Source organism: Tricharina praecox, assembly GCF_024521635.1.
Source record: "Tricharina praecox strain CBS 144465 chromosome Unknown BZA05scaffold_36, whole genome shotgun sequence".
Lineage (NCBI taxonomy): Eukaryota > Fungi > Ascomycota > Pezizomycetes > Pezizales > Pyronemataceae > Tricharina > Tricharina praecox.
In genome coordinates, this window is record NW_026250438.1 from 237398 (window position 1) to 255329 (window position 17932).

The 17932-nt window shown below is 54.3% G+C and overlaps 6 protein-coding genes across 6 annotated transcripts; 4 read left to right on the forward strand and 2 right to left on the reverse strand.

Moving 5' to 3' along the window:
* Positions 1–277: 277 nt before the first annotated feature.
* On the reverse strand, positions 278–1931 carry BZA05DRAFT_189790 (uncharacterized protein). Its single transcript, XM_051479397.1, has 6 exons — positions 1682–1931; positions 1131–1528; positions 808–1060; positions 629–744; positions 457–563; positions 278–404 (listed from the first exon to the last, which is right to left on the reverse strand). The coding sequence occupies exons 1-6, from the start codon at positions 1839–1841 to the stop codon at positions 374–376; spliced, it is 1065 nt and encodes a 354-aa protein (XP_051335341.1). The 5' UTR covers positions 1842–1931; the 3' UTR covers positions 278–373.
* A 2210-nt stretch (positions 1932–4141) lies between these two features.
* On the forward strand, positions 4142–5776 carry BZA05DRAFT_411691 (mitochondrial K+-H+ exchange-related-domain-containing protein). Its single transcript, XM_051485027.1, has 5 exons — positions 4142–4402; positions 4491–4518; positions 4609–4688; positions 4750–5281; positions 5350–5776. The coding sequence occupies exons 1-5, from the start codon at positions 4296–4298 to the stop codon at positions 5500–5502; spliced, it is 900 nt and encodes a 299-aa protein (XP_051335342.1). The 5' UTR covers positions 4142–4295; the 3' UTR covers positions 5503–5776.
* A 26-nt stretch (positions 5777–5802) lies between these two features.
* On the reverse strand, positions 5803–6429 carry BZA05DRAFT_461895 (succinate dehydrogenase cytochrome b560 subunit; the record flags this gene model as incomplete). The annotated part of the gene is made up of 2 exons (XM_051487691.1): positions 5803–6341; positions 6402–6429. 2 exons carry the CDS (start codon positions 6427–6429, stop codon positions 5803–5805), a joined length of 567 nt encoding a protein of 188 aa, XP_051335343.1.
* A 1238-nt stretch (positions 6430–7667) lies between these two features.
* BZA05DRAFT_379698 (beta-glucan synthesis-associated) lies at positions 7668–9573 on the forward strand (the record flags this gene model as incomplete). The annotated part of the gene is made up of 8 exons (XM_051481890.1): positions 7668–8603; positions 8663–8771; positions 8823–8860; positions 8921–9011; positions 9069–9189; positions 9252–9334; positions 9388–9452; positions 9514–9573. The coding sequence occupies exons 1-8, from the start codon at positions 7803–7805 to the stop codon at positions 9571–9573; spliced, it is 1368 nt and encodes a 455-aa protein (XP_051335344.1). The 5' UTR covers positions 7668–7802.
* A 1070-nt stretch (positions 9574–10643) lies between these two features.
* BZA05DRAFT_344094 (SNF2 family N-terminal domain-containing protein) lies at positions 10644–13079 on the forward strand (the record flags this gene model as incomplete). Its single annotated transcript, XM_051481108.1, has 4 exons — positions 10644–11231; positions 11298–12168; positions 12226–12611; positions 12669–13079. 4 exons carry the CDS (start codon positions 10644–10646, stop codon positions 13077–13079), a joined length of 2256 nt encoding a protein of 751 aa, XP_051335345.1.
* A 1782-nt stretch (positions 13080–14861) lies between these two features.
* BZA05DRAFT_477395 (uncharacterized protein) lies at positions 14862–17925 on the forward strand. The gene is made up of 4 exons (XM_051488305.1): positions 14862–15223; positions 15296–15396; positions 15530–16342; positions 16401–17925. Exons 1-4 carry the CDS (start codon positions 15154–15156, stop codon positions 17583–17585), a joined length of 2169 nt encoding a protein of 722 aa, XP_051335346.1. The 5' UTR covers positions 14862–15153; the 3' UTR covers positions 17586–17925.
* Positions 17926–17932: the final 7 nt, after the last annotated feature.

Sequence of the window (17932 nt, forward strand, 5' to 3'; positions counted from 1 at the left end):
TAACCCCAGCGGTCGCGAAAAGAAAAGAAAAGAAAAGAAACGAACAAAACAGAAACTCACACAGTGAAGTGTATGTACAATGCAAAAGGAAAGGAAAGAACAAGAATCGAAAGGAGAACAAACCAGTAGTGAAGAAAAGAAAAGGAAAGGAAAAGAAGAAAGATGCCACCGCAACACACATTCCCACAACGCCGAAAAAATTGGTCCAGTATATATACCTCTCCCCCTCTCAACCTAAGCCTAGCCTATGCTCTGCTGCAAAAGGAACAAAAGAAAAAAGGAAAAAATATCCGTAAATGAAGGAATGTAGTATGTATGGGAAAGATGAAAGGAACGAAAAGAATTGAATGGCAGAGAGGCTCCTCGCACGGATTTACCGGGAGGATACAACGCGTTCGACAACCCTGGAGAAAGAATCAGTCGGCTGCTCGTCAGACGGAGAGGGAAGCCGCTTACCTGAACACGCTCACGGTAAACGTCAAGACCCATGCGCACAGTGCGAGGAAGAGAAAGGCTGCTAGGGCCCTTTGGCGATCACAAATAGGATCTATGGTCCGGTTTGCCTGAATTTGTGTTGTCAGTACTAAAATTCGTCTTTTTCTGGTCGGGGAGGTGGGTGTGTTACTACAGAATCGCCTTCAAAAAGGGTGGTGCTTCGGCAGCTCCACCGCACATCAAAGAGAGAATCAAACGCCAAAGAAAGATTCGCCGAATCGAAGACGATGAAAACGAGATCGAACATGACTGCAAGTCCGGTTAGTCAGGATGAAGATGAAGCATCTGGTTTGTGTGAAAGGCTGAGCTTACTCAGTCGTATCTTTACAGTGGGTGAACGTAGACCCAGCGGTTTGCCGGAGTATTCGTCATATGTGATATATATCAGGTATACTAGGGCCAAAGCGTCGACGACAATTGCCATGACGGTCGAGGCTTTCTGCTCGACACCATATGTCCTACTCATGTGAAAGATGTTACCAGCGAGCCCGAGCGCCACCAGCGACAGCGACCAGATGATGGAGCGAAAGGTCAAAGGGACCATCGGACTGTTCAACAGCATGATCTACGACGGACAGACAAAGTTTAGCCCATGGCCGGCGCGAGAGAGGGGGGGGGGGACGAGGGTGCCCAACGTGTATCCGTTTGTACCATATCCGCCGCTTCTTCTTTCCAAACAGTTCCCGTTGATCGTCACCGGAGCCTTCCTCGCCGTTCTCGGGATCCTGCGTACTGGCAAGCCACGGACCCTCCAGGTTCGGTTGCTGCGCTAGCCAATCGGTATCGACTTTCTCCGAATGCGAGGATGTGCCGGGGGGGTAGAGGGCAGTGCCTTCGACGAAGCCCCGCCACCTGCTAGTCTGGTTGACGCCGCCGCCGTGATTGTTGTAGCTCGGAGCCGATGGCGTTACCGGCGTCTTCTCGCGCTGCGCATCGTGGACGGAGGGACCCGGGGGTCTTCGGGCGAGCGGTGGCGGAAGCCGGGGGAATGTGATCTCGTCGTCTTCATCTTCTCCTCGTGTGTGAACCCAAGCTGAAAGAGCACACAAGCAGCGTTAGCTATCGAACGTAGTGGGGCTGTGCTCGGTTTCTCTGCTTTTTTTTTCTCTTTCTTTCTTTCTTGTCGATCTCGGTATACATAGCCGGCAGGGTAGGGGGGAACAAACTGGGTAGAGTCCGTACGTGCCGCGCTGGTTCTGGCGACATAGATGTAGAAGAAGCTTCCCGGCCACCGTGGTCGTTGGCGGTGATGGTGGTGGGAGCAGCGACCTCGCTGAAGGACTTGAAGGAGTCGAGTGAATTTCCAGCTGAGGATGTTGCGCGTCCGGTGGCAGTGCCAAGTCCATCGTGCTTCCTCTGATGCGACAGAGACATTGCCGACTGGTCCGAGATGGAATGCGGGATGATTAGAGGAGCCAGGCCATTGGCAGCGGCTGAGGAAGCGGAGAGGGTTGCGGTGTTGTTGTTGGTGGTGGTGGTGTTGTTGTTTTTGTTGGTATTTGGGAGCACATCGTGGGGAGCGGCGGGATGGGCGGCCATCGCCTCAGTGGGCGAAGGCTTTCGATGGATTGGACAGCTCAGAGTAGGCTTGGGGGGTGTGTGTGTGTGTTTGAGATTGTTGGAGAGTTTTTTTTTGGGGCGTTTGATTCGATTTACCAGTATCTACCTAGTCGAGGAGGTATGGGCGCTCGATTATGTGTGGAAAGCTCGGTGATGTGTATTGGACGGGCACTCTAGAGTTAGAAGCGGGCGAGACAAGCGTAAGTGACTGTTCGTGTGTCTGTCGGTGATTCCTCAAGATTCAGAGGACGAGGCGAATATTCGTCTGCAGTCGCGACTTGTGTCGCCTGTCGGACCTTCTATGTAAAGTATGCTGTATGCTGCCTGCTCTGTGACCAGGGAACTGGCGTCGATGCGGCATGCGAGCAGGGAAGTTCGGTGGGGTGGCTAGGCTGCAAATTGCTGCGACTTGGGGGGATCATGAGGGAATGCAGAGACAGGGGAAGGTCGAAGGGGGGAGGGGAGGGTGCGTTCTAAGCGCAATGCGGTGTGGCGTTGCGCGACGACTGAGAGCGATCGGACAAAACAAAGACGTGATGCCGGGGCAGGGTATGACGTAGAAATAGAGATGCTGTGGAGAGGAGGAGATTCTGCACAACAGGTATGTGGGATTGATGTAGGCCGTGTTTCGTCAGGAGCATATATAGTAGGTACCGTAGGTAGGTCGTGAAGAATATGGGAGCATGGTCGGGTATGTACCAACTGTAAGGATTCCTGCGTGCCGCATTCATGCCAAACCTCTCGGGTCTTGGGGAGGTGTTGGAGCAGAGTCACACGAACAGTATCGTCAGCCAAGGTGCTCTGCATGTGTATGCGCGTGCGGTCACTCAGCCCCGCAGCAGCAGCAGCATCGCAGCAATTGACGTCCCGAAGCCATCAGCTGGTTGTGCGGAATACGGTGTTGGCGGTGGCTGGCAACATTGATCGAAGGAAGACTCCGAAGGGCAAAGGCCGGGTGACATCTGGCCTTCGTATCCGTTCAGAACGACAGAGTCAAGCTGAGGCCCGGACACACCGTGACCTTCCAAGTTCCCACTGTCTTGCTGTCATGCAAAAGCCTGCGATTGCCCTGATCGGTCCGGGGTTCTGTTCCGCACTTCCCCCGCTGCTACGAGGCTCGTACCAGCCTCCAGTGCGCTGTTCTTCCTGTGCTTCCTGCCGGGCTATGGACTCTCCGTGTCCTCGCTGCGCCTTCCTTGCCGGAGACTTGGCGCAATCCCGGAACTGCAGGTCCAGTCACAGTCTCGCTCTCGCATCCAGCTGGTTCAAGACTCGCCAGCTCGAGAAGCCGACTTGGTGACACCTGCTGGATTGTTCGGCTTGCGCGGACGGCAACGGTATGATTTCTACTCTACAAGATTCCGCATCTCACGAAGAGTCTAGTACTACCGTAGTACTCGATGCTCATTGCTTACTTAATTGCCAGTCAAGCCACAAGTCTCGATGCCAATTGCATTATCACAACCGAGCTCTCTCCAGATCGTCCCCAGGCAGGCGCGCGGTTGCTTCATCCTGTCTTGTTTCACAAACCCCCTCCGATCCGTGCCCCAAGATTCGTCCCCGGATCCCATCCCATCGAACCAGCGCGGTCATCGATATCTCCTCATCTCTAGGGCTCACCAACTTCGCTCGCTCGCGAGACGAGACAAGATTTCGCAGGGATCACTAGTGCTCCAGATCCGCGAGCACAAACGTTACCGTACCGTACCCTAGACGGAGCCGCGTCTTCCTAGACCGCCCGGATCCAGGCGTGCAGTACATACGGTAGGCAGAAAGAATGAACGAAGCTTCTTCACCAGCTGGACGGGCCCGTCGCCGGCGACTGGCTGCGGGCACCGAGAATTCTAGTGTGCGTTGCCGTCGATGCTCAGCCACACCAGTGCCCTATGTTTGTCCAGCGCTCCAAATCTTCTAGCCACTTGCAACGACCGCCGCTGTTTGTTGTGGCCACTACCCACTCCACTGGCCGGTTTTCGTGCCTGGTTGCCCGGCACGTCGTGGACTTTTTGCCTTCGCGCTCGCTAGCGCTTGTTACGTAGGATGAGAAGAAGAGCACATGCAGATCCTGAGCAGAGTAGAGTAGAGTGGGTACTACATAAACTTGGAAGAGCTGCCCCTCGGCCAAACATTTGCCCCGCCAAAGTTTTACGTACCTCCATACATCCATCGCGCCCACCAACCTACCTTACAGAACCCGAACTCACGTCCTCGCATCCCCCCCAAGACAGACAAGAGAAACCATGAGGCTATTCCTGATCCCGATCTCGGCGCGGCGAACCCTCATCTACGGACAGCGCCTGAACAAGATTACGCATGCGCAGCCGTCGCTGGCGGATAAAGCGTCTACGTGAGTCTCGAGTCTTGGTCCTGCGCGCTTTGAGTCCGGTCGCCGTCTACCTACATGTGCCTGACTCAATGCACTTCTTCTGACCCAGCCGCGCCTCACAGTTGTGGCTGAAATGGGTACGGCATTCTTTTTCCCTGGAGTGCGGATGGAGTATCGACGTGGGAGTTGCGCCGGAGCTGATGCGTGCGTGCTTGCGTCATATCTAGGAGTCTGCAGAAAAAGGCTGGCAGAAACGGGTGACAGAATACGGGAACAAACTTTTCAACCGGATACCGTTCGAAGAATGGTAACTATATCCCCCACCCATCCCGCGCACCCTCCCCTGGGCTGACCGTGTGTGTATCTAGGGGTCTCAAATCGATCCCCCCGCTCTCCGCGCGGCGCCAGGCCGACGAAATCGCCGGGGCCAAGATCGAAGTGGTGTACCCACCTAGCATAATCTCTTCCTCCTCGGTAGCGGGGCTTCTATCGCGCCTCTCAACCGAGCGTAACGCGGTGCACCGCAAGCGGCTGATCTGGTCTTTAATCGGCATGCCGATTTCCGCACCCTTCGCACTCGTCCCCGTGATCCCGAACCTGCCGTTTTTCTACTTAGCGTACCGCGCCTTCTCGCACTGGAAGGCGCTCGAGGGCGCGAAACACCTCGGCTTCCTGGCGGCGAATGGGATGTTCCAACCTGTGCCCAGCGCCGCGCTCGACGAGGTGTATACAAGGCATAGGAAAGCCGTCACCATCGATGCGAGGGCACTAAAGGCAATGACGAGCGTCGAGTGGACTACTACCGATGCCGCGGAGGTAATTAAGAAGGCCAGGAAACAGGGTCCGCCCGTGGCTGAGGAGGAGGATGTGCTCTTGCTCCGAGAGCAGGATGCGCAGGATGTTAGTCGCATACTCTACATACCCCCCCGTGGTCCTGGAAGATTGATTTGGTGCTGATGCTGCGACAGATCGCACAGGTCGTTGATGTGCCCGCGTTGGTGGTGGAGTGCGAGCGCGCGTGTCGACAGGTCGCTGCGCAGATGCAGCTTCAGGCGGAACAGGAATCCCAGACAATACGTGTGGACAAGGCAAATGAGTCGGCGGAGAAGAAAAAATTATAGATGGGCGGAAGACGATAGACGGGATCAGCTAATCTCATCTCTTTGTGTGTGTATGATAGGATACGATAGGATACGATATGTATGGTAGGTAGTCACGTGCAATGGGGTTTTGGTTGCGAGTGATACGAATGGGACAGGGCAACGATGTACAGGTGGATGAATGGGATGGATGAACGGCTGGCTTTCTGGCTGGCTGGATGGATGAATGGATACTGGCGTTAGAGACAAGACTTTTGTTACATGCATTATAAAAATAAAAATTTACTTTCCCTCACCTCCCTCCCTCGTCCCGCGTCTCTCCTACAAAGAAACCAACCAAACCGACACCACCGCCGTCAGCGCCAGGACGGCATAGCCCGTACGATAGACATCCCTAATATCCAGCAGCCTCGCCATATCCCAGGCGAGATGCCTGAGGGAATTCAGCGAGTGATAGGTGAACGGCAACGCAACCGCCACTTTCCCCGCGACTTTCACCGCCCAAGGCAGCGCCGCAACCGACGAGGCCAGGCTGGCAACGTCGAATCCAGGCACCCCGAGACCGTACCCGATGAAGTAGCCGTAGATCAGACCGGATAAAGCCACGCCCGTGATACGGTTTGCCGCTGAACCGTACCATGTCAGCTGCGGCTGGTAGATGCTTAGGTGTGGTGACAATGGCCGCGAGAGGCGCTGCGAGACTAGCAGCTCGTGCGCGGCTGAGGTGGTCGTGGGGATCGTGCCCGCTGGTGTGGGGGGGGGAGGGGCGGCGGGGGCGGCGGTTGAGGTGGTCGCGGCGGCGTGAGTGGTCGCGGCGCGGATGCGGGGGAGGCCAATGGAGCGGCTGCGGATGGGGATGGCTGGAGGTGGATGTGTTAGCAGCTGTGATTGTTTAAGGTCTTGAGTGGGGTGCTAGGTACTCTGCCGGAGGAGGAAACGGGTGGTCATTTTGGTTTATCTTTTTCTGGTTAAGTGCGGTGTGGTGTTCGGTCGATGTGTATAGTGAAACGGGCTGGATAGAACTGTCGTGGAGGAGACGAGAGGATGTGCAGTGGAGCAGTGGGGATAAAGCTTCTTTGGTGATGTAATGGGGGCTTATTGCATCTGGCACTGGTGACTGACTGGTCAGTGCACGGGACGAGTGACATGTGGATGTGGCTGGTTCAGGGCGGAATTCAAACGGATTAAGCTCCTGCTGGACGACTGCCTCCCACTGTCCAGGACCTTAAAAATCCTGGAGCCACTCTGTTCCTCTCCGCATTGAGCTGTAAGTTATTAAGCTTGTGAGCTCCAGGTGGTCCGAACACTATTACCATTGACTGCCCTTCCCATAGCAGCAGCCTGCAGCTTGCAGCTTGCAGCCGGGCCCGCTCGTAGCTCTAGGACACTCGTTACCTTAAGATTATTGTAGTAGCTTCCTAGTACTATTACATCTCTCTCACACTGCCCCTCATTCGTATCCACAGCTCAATCTCCATTCCTTTATCCAAGCATTTTTGGCTACCCTATCAGCTCACACGCACGTATCCTACCGGCCTCCTCGACTGGCCATAACCACCTACCGTATCACCAGCTCAATGAGCAGCAAACCCTCGGAACCAGCCGTTGGAGTAGGGGGACGGCGTACGGGGGCCCCATTACTTCCGGGCCGACGCCCATGGCGCCACCGCCGCCTGGACCAGGACGCGGCCACCGTGGCCGCGATACTGTACTCATCGGGCAGCAAGCGCACCAACTACGTTCCCGTCGTCCCCTCGCCGCTGAGGGCGGGTGCCGACGGCGCGGTCAGCAGTGAGGGGAGCGACGATAGCTCGGAGCCGCCGCTGGAGCCACCGCTGGTGCCTCGGCGGAGCATAAGGAGCCTGAAGATCCGGGTTGTGGGGCGGCCGGGACCGGGGCTGGTCGAGGACGGGGAGGGCTCGCTGGCGGGCTCGGAGCCGTCGTCGCCGCGGAATACCCTCAGGAGGCCGTCGCCCGCTGTCTCCCTGCAGAGTGTGGGCAGGGATTTCTCGAGGTATCCGTCCAGGCAGCCGTCCGGGACATTGGTCGACTTGGCTACGCCTTCGTCGTTGTCGTCGTGGACGCCGGGTGGGCTGCACGTCAATGGGGATGTGAGGCAGCTCGGCCACGGGTTCGATACGAGTGATCCCGAGCGGGGGTACTCGCCCTACTTGCAACGACAGGGCCCGCCGGTACAGTACCCTTCCATCGATGAGAAGGAGGATGACGATAGCTTGCATAATCCGGACGGGGAGGATGATAGACACCTCGGCCTGAAGGAGTGTTTTGCTCATTGCAGCTGGAGGTTTCTGCTCACTTTTATGTGCTTCATCTTGCTCATGATCGGACCAGCGGTGTTGTTTATTGTCTGGCCAATCGTCACTTATGGGCACCTTGGGAGAGATAATTCGGATAGGGAAGGCGAGGAGATATCGAAACACAAGCATCCGATATTAGGTGCCGTGAGGACCTCGTTGATCGATCCGGACACCCCCAAGTACGCCATGACACGGGACTCTGTCCTGGGCCAAGGCAAGCTCAAACTCGTCTTCAGCGACGAATTCAACCAGGACGGCCGCACATTCTACGAAGGCGACGACCAATTCTGGCAAGCGGCCGACTTCCACTACGCTGCAACAAACGACCTGGAATGGTACGACCCGGACGCCATAACGACGGCCAACGGGACCCTGCAGATCAAAATGCAGGCCATTCCCAACCACAATTTGGATTACCGTTCCGGAATGTTGCAGAGCTGGAACAAGATGTGCTTCAAGGGCGGAGTAATGGAGGTCTCGGCATCTCTTGCGGGACCTGCCGGTGTGCCCGGACTGTGGCCGGGGATTTGGACGCTGGGGAACCTTGCACGCCCCGGCTACCGTGCGACGAGTGATGGCGTCTGGCCTTATTCTTACGATCAGTGCGATGCTGGAATCACGCCGAATCAGTCGAGCGCGGATGGTTTGTCGTTCCTGCCGGGACAGCGACTCGCGAAATGTGTGTGTACCGGTGAGGACCATCCTACGCCAGGAAGGGGGAGAGGTGCGCCGGAGATAGATGCCTTGGAGGGAGCGGCGGAGTATGATATGCGGGTCGGCGTCGTTACCCAGTCCAGTCAGGTGGTCGGTATCCTACTTACCAGCTATGCACGTGTGGGATAGTGCTTACGGTCAGTCAGTAGGCTCCATTCGATATTTGGTACCGAGTCGACCATAACTTCCTTGCCATACGGGATACCAAGATCACTCAGTTGAACGGATGGCGAGGTGGCCCGTACCAGCAGGCTATAAGTGGTGGGCAAGCTTTCATCCATCTCTTGTGAAGTCGATCCTCACAATCAGCAGGTGTCACAATGCTCAACAACGACTGGTACGATGAGGTCCAGGTAAGACGGTCCATCCTACCTATCTCGGACGTACAGATTGACAAGTAGTACTAGTATCAAAAGTATGCATTCGAGTACATCCCCGGACAAGAAGATGGAGCCATTGCATGGTTTGTTGGTGACGATGAGACATTCCGCATGTCAGGTAGCTATTGCTTCCTTCCACGAGCATCCAAATACTGAGGTGAATGGGGGAAAAAAGGCAAAGCAACGGGGCCTAACGGAAACATCGGGCAGCGGGACATCTCTCGCGAGCCGATGTCAATAATATTGAATCTTGGGATGAGCTCGTCGTGGACTTGGATCGACTGGGCCACGCTTGGGTGAGAATCGACGGAGCCAATCCGAGAGATTTTTTTATAGGCGCTGACGATGGCAGACCGAGACTGGCCGAAGGAACGACGATGTATATTGACTACGTTCGCATCTACCAGAAGGAAGGAGAAGAGTCTATTACTTGCGATCCACGTAATTCTCTGCGGCTACATAGTTGACGAACATTGCTGACTGACGGAATACAGCTGGGTATGCTACGACTTCTTATATCAGGAAGCACCCGAAAGCGTATCAAAATTCCAACCTCACCGTAAGTTGTCGTCTGATTTCCGAATGGCCCGTTTCTTGGCCCAAGGCTCACGAATCGATAGACTTGGGATGATACGGGATACCCGTGGCCAAAGAACGAGCTCATGCACGGGTGTGAGTGATTATTAATTGTTACTTGGGAGTCTGGCGCCAAAAAACTGGGGTTTTGTACCGAGGGATGGAGGGAGTCTGGAGTCATACGTTGCGATTGGCGGCGACTGTCTTGTGAGGTTAGGAGCAGTAGTTTCGGGCCATAATTTTGTATTCCACATGCACCTGTTTTTAGCAATTGAAGGCAATGGCAATATCTTCTGTGGCTAGTTAATTAAGGAAAGGGAGATCTGGTTTTGTTCTTTTTCCCGGAGTCCAGGCGATTGAGCTGCATCGAGATCAAGGCCATGGTACCGGGGAGATTCTCCACGGTCCACGGAGCAAAGCCACCCATGGTACTGGGCCAATATCAAAGCTTCTCCATTGTGCCACACCGCAAGCATCGACGACTCAGCGCTCCACGAACACGCCCGACGACTCTACCATATGCGCATCATAGCCGGCGACTCTCCGCAGAGCCACGGTGGGCTTCATGGACTAACCCTGATGAGTATCGTGCACGTCACACCAGATCCCGCAACCCTGACCGTCGTACCGGTCCCACCACAGCCCACCGGCAGATCTAGACCCAAGGTCACAGCCCGCCCCCCCTTCCACCATACTGCATACGGTTAGACAGTAGTTCCATCACTCCCAAGCGGTTTTATCCACGGTCACTACGGATGGCGGCGCGTCTTCCCACACAACTGTAAGCACCTCCCTTTCTCGCCCTCTATTTACGCGTTTCCTCCTCCATTGCTTGCTTCCGCGCTTCCTCGCGAACCGAGAACTATACCTGACGCACTACCTGGCGTACAAAGCACTACAATGAGTGAAACTACTTCGAGCTTTGGCGACGGCGACGGCGTCGAGACTCCTGCTTCCACCGTCTCGGGCACGGGAATCGAAGGACTCTCAATTGCACCTAAGGACGACGAAAAGAACGAAGCCAAGGTTGTCGGGGAAGACAACAAGCCCATCTCTGATCGTAAGTCCTTCCTCCGTGTGTGTATGTGCGCCCGTGATATATATTTTTAGGAGAGATCTGATTGGTGTGGTGGTGCAATTAGAGAACGAGTCGCACACTGCTGTCGAGTTCCTAATGAAGCAGAGCTCCATCTATGTTTCCATAATATCCGAGCAGTTGAAGAGGTATCGGGCAAAGGAGCTTGCCAAGGGGGGGGAGCCGCAGACCTCGACCTCGACCTCGACGGCTGCTACCACCACCAACGGAAAGGGAAATAAGAAGACCAAGGGTAAGGGTAAGGCCAAGGCCAAGAAGGGAGGAGCGAAGAATGCTACCATCGATTCGTTTTTCGGGAATACAGCTGGGCCTGTCGGCGCGGCCGCCACATCGGCGGCGCTGGCGGCTGCGGCATCAGATAACGACGGTGAGAAGTTGGGACAACATAAGGAGTTGAGGTCCGCTCGGCAGCCGAAGTTGATCACTGGCGGGATCATGAAGGACTATCAGCTTGAAGGTCTGGAGTGGCTGATCACTTTGTACGAGAACGGTCTCAACGGTATCCTTGCGGACGAGATGGGCCTCGGAAAAACGCTCCAGACAATCAGCTTCCTCGCGTTCCTGAGGGAAAAGGGGATCAAGGGTCCATTTCTGGTGGTCGGACCGGTTAGCGTTCTTTCCTCCTGGGTCGACGAGATCGCTAGATGGGCGCCGGACATGCCAGCTGTGAGTACTCCCTCTTCGTTAACTCAATTCCGCGTTGGTGGTGGAGGCTGATTGTGAGATTTCTAGCTGCTCTACCATGGCAACCCGAAGGAACGTGCGGAGCTTCGCCGCACCCATATGAGCAAGAACCTGATCGCCTCCGGAGAGTTCCCGATCATCTGTACGAATTATGAGATGATCATCCGTGACAAACCCGTCCTCAGCCAGTACCAGTGGAAGTACGTCATTATCGACGAGGGGCACAGACTCAAGAACATGAACTGCAAGCTCGTGAAGGAGCTCAAGACGTATACATCCTCGAACCGTCTTCTCCTAACGGGTACACCTCTACAGAATAACCTCTTAGAGCTCTGGTCCTTGCTCAATTTTCTCATCCCCGAAATCTTTGATGATTTCTCTCACTTCGAGAATTACTTTGATTTTAGCAAAATCCAAGATAAGGACAAAGCCGCGCATGCGGCGTTCATGAAGGAAAACGAAGAGACGAACCTAGTTGGCTCGTTACATGCGCTTCTCAAGCCCTTTCTCCTGAGGAGGGTGAAAACGGATGTGGAAACGGATCTGCCGCCGAAGAAGGAGTACATCTTGTACGCGCCGCTGTCTCCGTTGCAGAAGGGCCTCTACGGAGCGTTGTTGGAGCATAGAGCCGTCGAATTTTTGACGGACCTAATCCTCAACAAGGACAAAGTCACCTACGACTCGTCTACCAAGAAGCGCAAACTTGTCGAAGGCCAAAACGGATCTACCCCCAAGAAGACCAAGACGGAGTCCTCGGTCCTTGTGGAGGGAAAGCGTACGCGCAAGGCCGTTTGTTATCGAGAGGACGTACCGTTCAGCGAATGGTATACCGCATTCGAGAAAGAGGGTAATGCTTCTACTGAAGAGGATGAAGTGGTTCCGGAGATGTCTGAGCATCAGAAGGCCGTTATGACTTCCCGTAAGTGATCCCCTTCTCACCCTTATTTCTAGGTCTTCCCATCTGACGATCGAGTAGTCCGCGAGGTTGGGAATAAGAAGTTGCAGAACATGATCATGCAGCTTCGTTTGGTGTGCAACACGCCCCACCACTTCTTCTGGCCCTTCCATGATAAGCCAGTCCCGGACAAAACCTTGGTCACTTCCAGCGGGAAGATGATGCTCCTGGAGCGTCTGGTTCCCGCTCTCATTGAGCGCGGGCATAAGATCCTCATATTCAGCCAATTCAAGGCCATGCTCGATATCATTCATGATTGGGCTGAGCTTTTACATGGTTGGGAAGTGTGTCGTCTCGATGGTGCGGTTGCGCAGGTGGACCGCCGTGCCGCCATTAAACGCTTCAATACTGCAGAATCAGCCAAGTTGTTCCTGTTGACGACCCGTGCCGGTGGTCTCGGTATCAATGTATGCACTCCTCTCCTTCATGCCTCATGCCGGTTCACATACTGATGCATATTGTAGCTTACGAGTTCGGACACGGTCATCCTTTTTGACAGTGACTGGAATCCCCAGATGGACTTACAGGCTCAGGACCGCGCCCACCGCATCGGCCAGACGAAGCCCGTCGTCATCTACCGGTTTGCGACCGCGAATACCGTCGAGCAGACTCTTCTGGACAAGGCTGATGGCAAGCGTCGCCTCGAGAAGCTAATCATCCAGAAGGGCAAATTCAAGAGCTTTTCCAAGGACGCTTCTAAAGACGACGCCGAGGCTTTGGATTCGCTTATTCTGAAAGAGGATTTCGAAAAGGTCACAGTGGTCGAAGAGGGAGATCAGATACTCTCGGACGCGGAACTCGAAGCGTTGCTCGATCGTTCCCCGGAGGCTTTTGCTAAGGATGCTGTCGAGAGCAAGGCCCTCAAGGTTGTCTAGATGCACGCATCCCCTTCCTATGCCTACATGTTGCTTTGAATGAATCATGAAGGGTGTACTACACAATAGAGGTTTCGTTTTCCCCCGTTTCTTTCTTTCTTTTTTGTGTGTTTCTGGCTTCCTTCTCGTTTCATTTCTACGTAACTAGCACTGGGTGGTCGGGTCGGGTTCATAAGGCGTACATCATCTTTTACATGGCGGCGATTGCGATTGCTTTTTTTCATTTTCCCCTTCCTGTTTTTCACGATGGGACTCGTTTCTTCGTATGTAAGGTTGCTGGCCATTGTTTGCATCATGTACTTGTGCATCCTCTTGCTATGTACTCTTGCTATGTACTCTATCTACCCCACTGCGTTATTGTTCCTTCCGTAGAAAAAGAGACCTTAATACTCTATTGCGTTTTTTGGTTGCACGATATTGGCTATTATGTTTTTTTGGGTGCGTATGTTTTTGTTGATAGTATTTGGCCATGTTAAGGATTGGGGCGGGGTGGAAATTTGTGGCTTTGTTTATTGCGGATTTTGCGGATTTTGGCCTCTTCTTATAGACGATTGAGCTGTTATTTGTCGACCGTAACGATCATCTGTGCTATTTACTCAAGTAGATACCGATTGATGCGGAAAAAAGACTGCATTATCAAATCACATGGTAACTCGAGATGAGAAAGCACATGCTGCCCACGGCGTGGGCCGGACCCCGGCCGGCCGGTATTACTGCCGTTCTTCCATCCATTCTTCCAACCTTCCTCCCGGGTGGTCGACGATTCTCACCGAGAGTATCTTCACATTTTTAAACGACATAAGTTGCAGGGGAACGCGAGGGAGTAGCCGCGGAGCACATGTGAATTTCTTCCAACCATCAGGATTCATAGGGCATCACCACGCCATACACCGGGGATTGCTATGTACAATAAAGTCTAGACTTCAATTCTGGGAATCGACTGGATTGACTGAACCGACTGGCTTACTGGACCGACTTACTGACAGGACCACCGGGATCCAACCAGCTGCCAGCATCGCCGAGCATATTCCGGGTTGTCGTGAAGGTTATGGGTTGGACAGCATTTTATTTTACTGACGATGGTTGGGCGGGTGGGTGCTAGGTGGGTGCCAGGTGGGCCGGGCCGGGCCGTAACTACACGTGCACTCCCTGGGGCGATCCCATCGCCCGCGAGATATGGACATCTGATCCGGCTCCCTGTTTATATGTACATGTCTTCACCGAGGATGTTGTGCCGGCAGAGGGGTGTAGGTGAGGTGGTTGTGTGGGCACTGGGCTTGGGACTCTGGTGATTGGAATCTACGGCGGTGGTTGTTGATCCACGGTACCTAGCTTCCAAATCACTCGAGATCACTATGTGGCACTGGGTTAACCACCACCTGGTACGATTGCTATGGTTGGAAAGGAGTGTGACAGTTCACCATAGTCTAGATAGGCTGCATGCGAAATAAATTGAAGATCTCTCTGTTACGATTGCTATGGTGGATCCGCGGGCTCTCCATTCGAATTGTGAGAAAGAGCTCACAACAAGAGGAGCGGTGGCGGCGAGTTTTGATACTGATCGAAAGCTGGCCCGGCTTCAGCGAAGCGGACCGTCAAAAAGTGACCAACATGGTCGGTATAGGACAGTCCAAAGGGCTTGCCACCATTGTCTGTGATGCATAGGTGAATCTCATGATGAAAGGTGACTTTGCTCTATATTCTTCAATAACAAGTCGAGATCACTCGGTGTGGTTGAAAAGCCACTAGATTAATAGGCTGGAACCCATGGAGGTGAATGCGCCAAGGGATCCCTGGAAATCAGCCTCCCTTTCTTGGCCATCCGCGGCCCTATCGTCCTCCACGCTAGCTGTAGCAACGACTCCATCCATTCATCCATCCACTTGAACTGGACTTTCTCGACACATGTGCTGAAACTCCCATAATTTCCCCCTCTCGCTCTCTCTCCTTTTCTCAAGAAACTCTCGATATAAACTTCTCCTCTGCCCGTCTGTTATTCATTCTTCAAAGTTTCGTTTTGTTCTCCCCCAACGTCATCGGAGCCTAACCACCGGTCGAGGCGCTCCTTACCACAATGTCGGGTCCGAAAGATTTTGCGCCTATGGTGCCTTGGAGCTACGACCTCATTATCTGGTCGTTCTCGCGTTAGTGTCCCTCACGAGTGAGAGAGAAGGGAAGTGAAGCTTTGAGGGAGCGAGTGGGCTGATAGACAACAGTTCTGGTGGACCTGTTCTTCCGTGAAGTTCACCCCCGAGGCGCATTCAGGATTCCCAGACGGGGCGCTGTTATCTTCGTTGCTGCCCCGCATGCAAACCAGGTGGGTAATTTTCCACTGGACAACCAGAGGTGGTGCGAGTAGTAGGCAAACTTCTTGTCCCCTCTCTCTGCCTTCCCCGCGATAAGGATATGCAGACGGATACAGGTGGGCTGACTTGACTTTGGTACCGTAGTTTGTCGACCCGCTCATTCTCATGCGCGCCGTGCGGCTCGAAGCGCGCCGTCGCCTCGCCATTCTTGTCGCCGAGAAATCCATGCGCCGCAAGTTCATCGGATGGCTGTCGCGCCGCGTCGGAGCGGTGCCCGTGGCCCGCGCACAGGACATGACGTCGCCCGGAACGGGGCGCATCTACTTGCTGAACCGTGAGGATCTCTTGACCATCCGCGGTGTCGGTACCAAGTTCACCGAAGAGTGTATGGTTGGCGGACTGTTGGTCCTGCCGTCGGTGGGTGGGCGGAGTGCCGCCAGCTCTGAGATTGCCGAGATTCTGAACGATGAGGAGATCGTCCTGAAGAAGGAGTTTAAGGCGTCGAGTGCCATGGCACAGTTGACGGCGAAAACGAAGGAGGGATTGGGCACTAAGTTCAAGAAGGCGCCCAAGGTGGATCAGACCATGGTTTACGATGCGGTGTTTGAGAGGTTGAACTCGGGCGGATGTGTCGGTATCTTTCCCGAGGGGGGTAGTCACGACAGAACGGAGCTGCTGCCTTTGAAGGCTGGTGTCGCTATCATGGCGCTTGGAGCCCTCGCCGCGAACCCGGATTGCGACCTGAAGATTGTCCCTGCGGGCATGAACTACTTCCATGCGCACAAGTTCCGGTCGAGGGCTGTGATTGAGTTCGGCAATCCGATTGAAGTCCCGAAGGAGCTGGTGGAGATGTACCGGGGTGGTGAAAAGAGGGAAGCTGTTAGAGCCTTGCTTGAGCTCATCTACAATGGATTGCTTGCCGTCACCGTTACTTCTCCCGATTATGACACCTTGATGGTATGATACCAGTACTCGCCGGGAATGACTGGGGAGTAAGCGCTCACACTTTTGACAGGTTATCCAAGCTGCACGCAGGCTATACAAGCCGACACAGAAGAAGCTCCCGCTTCCGGCAGTGGTGGAGCTGAACCGTCGCCTAGTAAACGGATACGTACACTACAAGGACGACCTCCGGGTGGTGAACTTGCGCAAATCCGTCTCGGAATACAACCGTCAACTGCGCCTGCTCGGCCTTAGGGATCACCAAGTGGAGTACGCCAAATTCTCCATCGTCAAGGTTATCTGGACCCTGGTGTACCGCGTCTTCAAACTTGTCATCCTCGGCATTGGGGCGCTGCCTGGATTCATACTTTTCCTCCCGGTCTTCATTGCCACAAAGATCATCTCGATCCAAAAGGCTAAGGAGGCGCTTAAGGGATCCACCGTGAAGATCCAGGGACGAGATGTGATGGCTACGTGGAAGCTGCTGGTGTCTCTGGCATTCGCGCCCCTCTGCTATAACTTTTACGTCGTTCTCTTTTGCTGGTGGACAGCCAAGCACCGGTTCTACGGACTGATGCCGGACTGGGTTCCCACCATTGGCGTTGCCATCGTCGGATGGATTCTGTTCCCCACTATCACCTTTGCCGCTTTGCGGTTCGGCGAGATCGGAATGGACATCGCCAAGTCACTACGTCCCCTCATCCTGTCGTTGAACCCCACCAGCGCCAACACCCTCGTCAAGCTACGCGAGAAGCGCGCGCAGCTTTCCGCGGACGTGACGGATCTCATCAACTCCCTCGGACCCGAGTTGTACCCCGATTTCGAGTCCGGCCGTGTTGTCGCAGATCCCTTCGCTCGCAATCCCACTGACGGTTTGCCGTCGATCACATTCCAGCGTCGGGATTCCGATGTTTCCTCCGACGGCGGCCATGGCGATGGTCCGGTCAAGCACAACATTCCGCGGAGCGAGTCGTTTGCGAACCTTGGAAACATTGGCTTGTTCGCCAGTCGGCCGGCCTCGCGCGCTAGATCGAGGACGAACAGTGGTGGGTTCTCGATCAAGGCGCTCAGTGGTATGGAAGGAATCTCCACCCAGGCCGGCTTCGAAACTGTCTCCAAGAGGATTGCGGATGCGATGAAGGAGCGCAGACGGAGACGGCTCTCGGAGGAGGGCAAGGACTGGGAGGAGGAAGCGGTCGAGGCTGAGGACGACACCGAAATTTGTGACGATGACGACGAGGATAAAAAGCGCATTTGATCTCGCTCTTTTCTGATGGGTTCAATTAGGGCTTCTTTTTTTTTCTTTTTATCTTCTGGGGAATATTATTTTGTACTCCACTTCTCCCCCTTAATGCTCTCTAAAAACCCACTGGTTGGATGGATACTGACATTTGGTTTTTACTCCCCTTTTTTACTTTCTTTGTTTTCATAATGCCTTTGTCTTCATTTTTCCTGATCATCTGCACCTTGCGGAGGAGTTGATGGGTGGGATCAGGTGGTAGGGCGGTGTGGGCGGTGTTTACGGGCTGAAACTGGAAATAAAAACTTGGGGTCGGGTTATGTATAATTTACTGTATATGAGCTCATCTACGTGAAGGAAGACAC

Coding starts and splice junctions, on each gene's coding strand:
- BZA05DRAFT_189790 (XM_051479397.1), bottom strand. CDS start 1,841: ATGGACTTGGCACTGCCACCGGACGCGCAACATCCTCAGCTGGAAATT. Junction 1,061..1,130: donor TATGGTACAAACGGATACAC/GTTGGGCACCCT, acceptor TGTCCGTCGTAG/ATCATGCTGTTGAACAGTCC. Junction 745..807: donor CACTGTAAAGATACGACTGA/GTAAGCTCAGCC, acceptor CCGGACTTGCAG/TCATGTTCGATCTCGTTTTC.
- BZA05DRAFT_477395 (XM_051488305.1), top strand. CDS start 15,154: ATGTCGGGTCCGAAAGATTTTGCGCCTATGGTGCCTTGGAGCTACGAC. Junction 15,224..15,295: donor CATTATCTGGTCGTTCTCGC/GTTAGTGTCCCT, acceptor GATAGACAACAG/TTCTGGTGGACCTGTTCTTC. Junction 16,343..16,400: donor CCGATTATGACACCTTGATG/GTATGATACCAG, acceptor CACTTTTGACAG/GTTATCCAAGCTGCACGCAG.
- BZA05DRAFT_411691 (XM_051485027.1), top strand. CDS start 4,296: ATGAGGCTATTCCTGATCCCGATCTCGGCGCGGCGAACCCTCATCTAC. Junction 4,403..4,490: donor CTGGCGGATAAAGCGTCTAC/GTGAGTCTCGAG, acceptor CTTCTGACCCAG/CCGCGCCTCACAGTTGTGGC. Junction 4,519..4,608: donor CACAGTTGTGGCTGAAATGG/GTACGGCATTCT, acceptor CGTCATATCTAG/GAGTCTGCAGAAAAAGGCTG.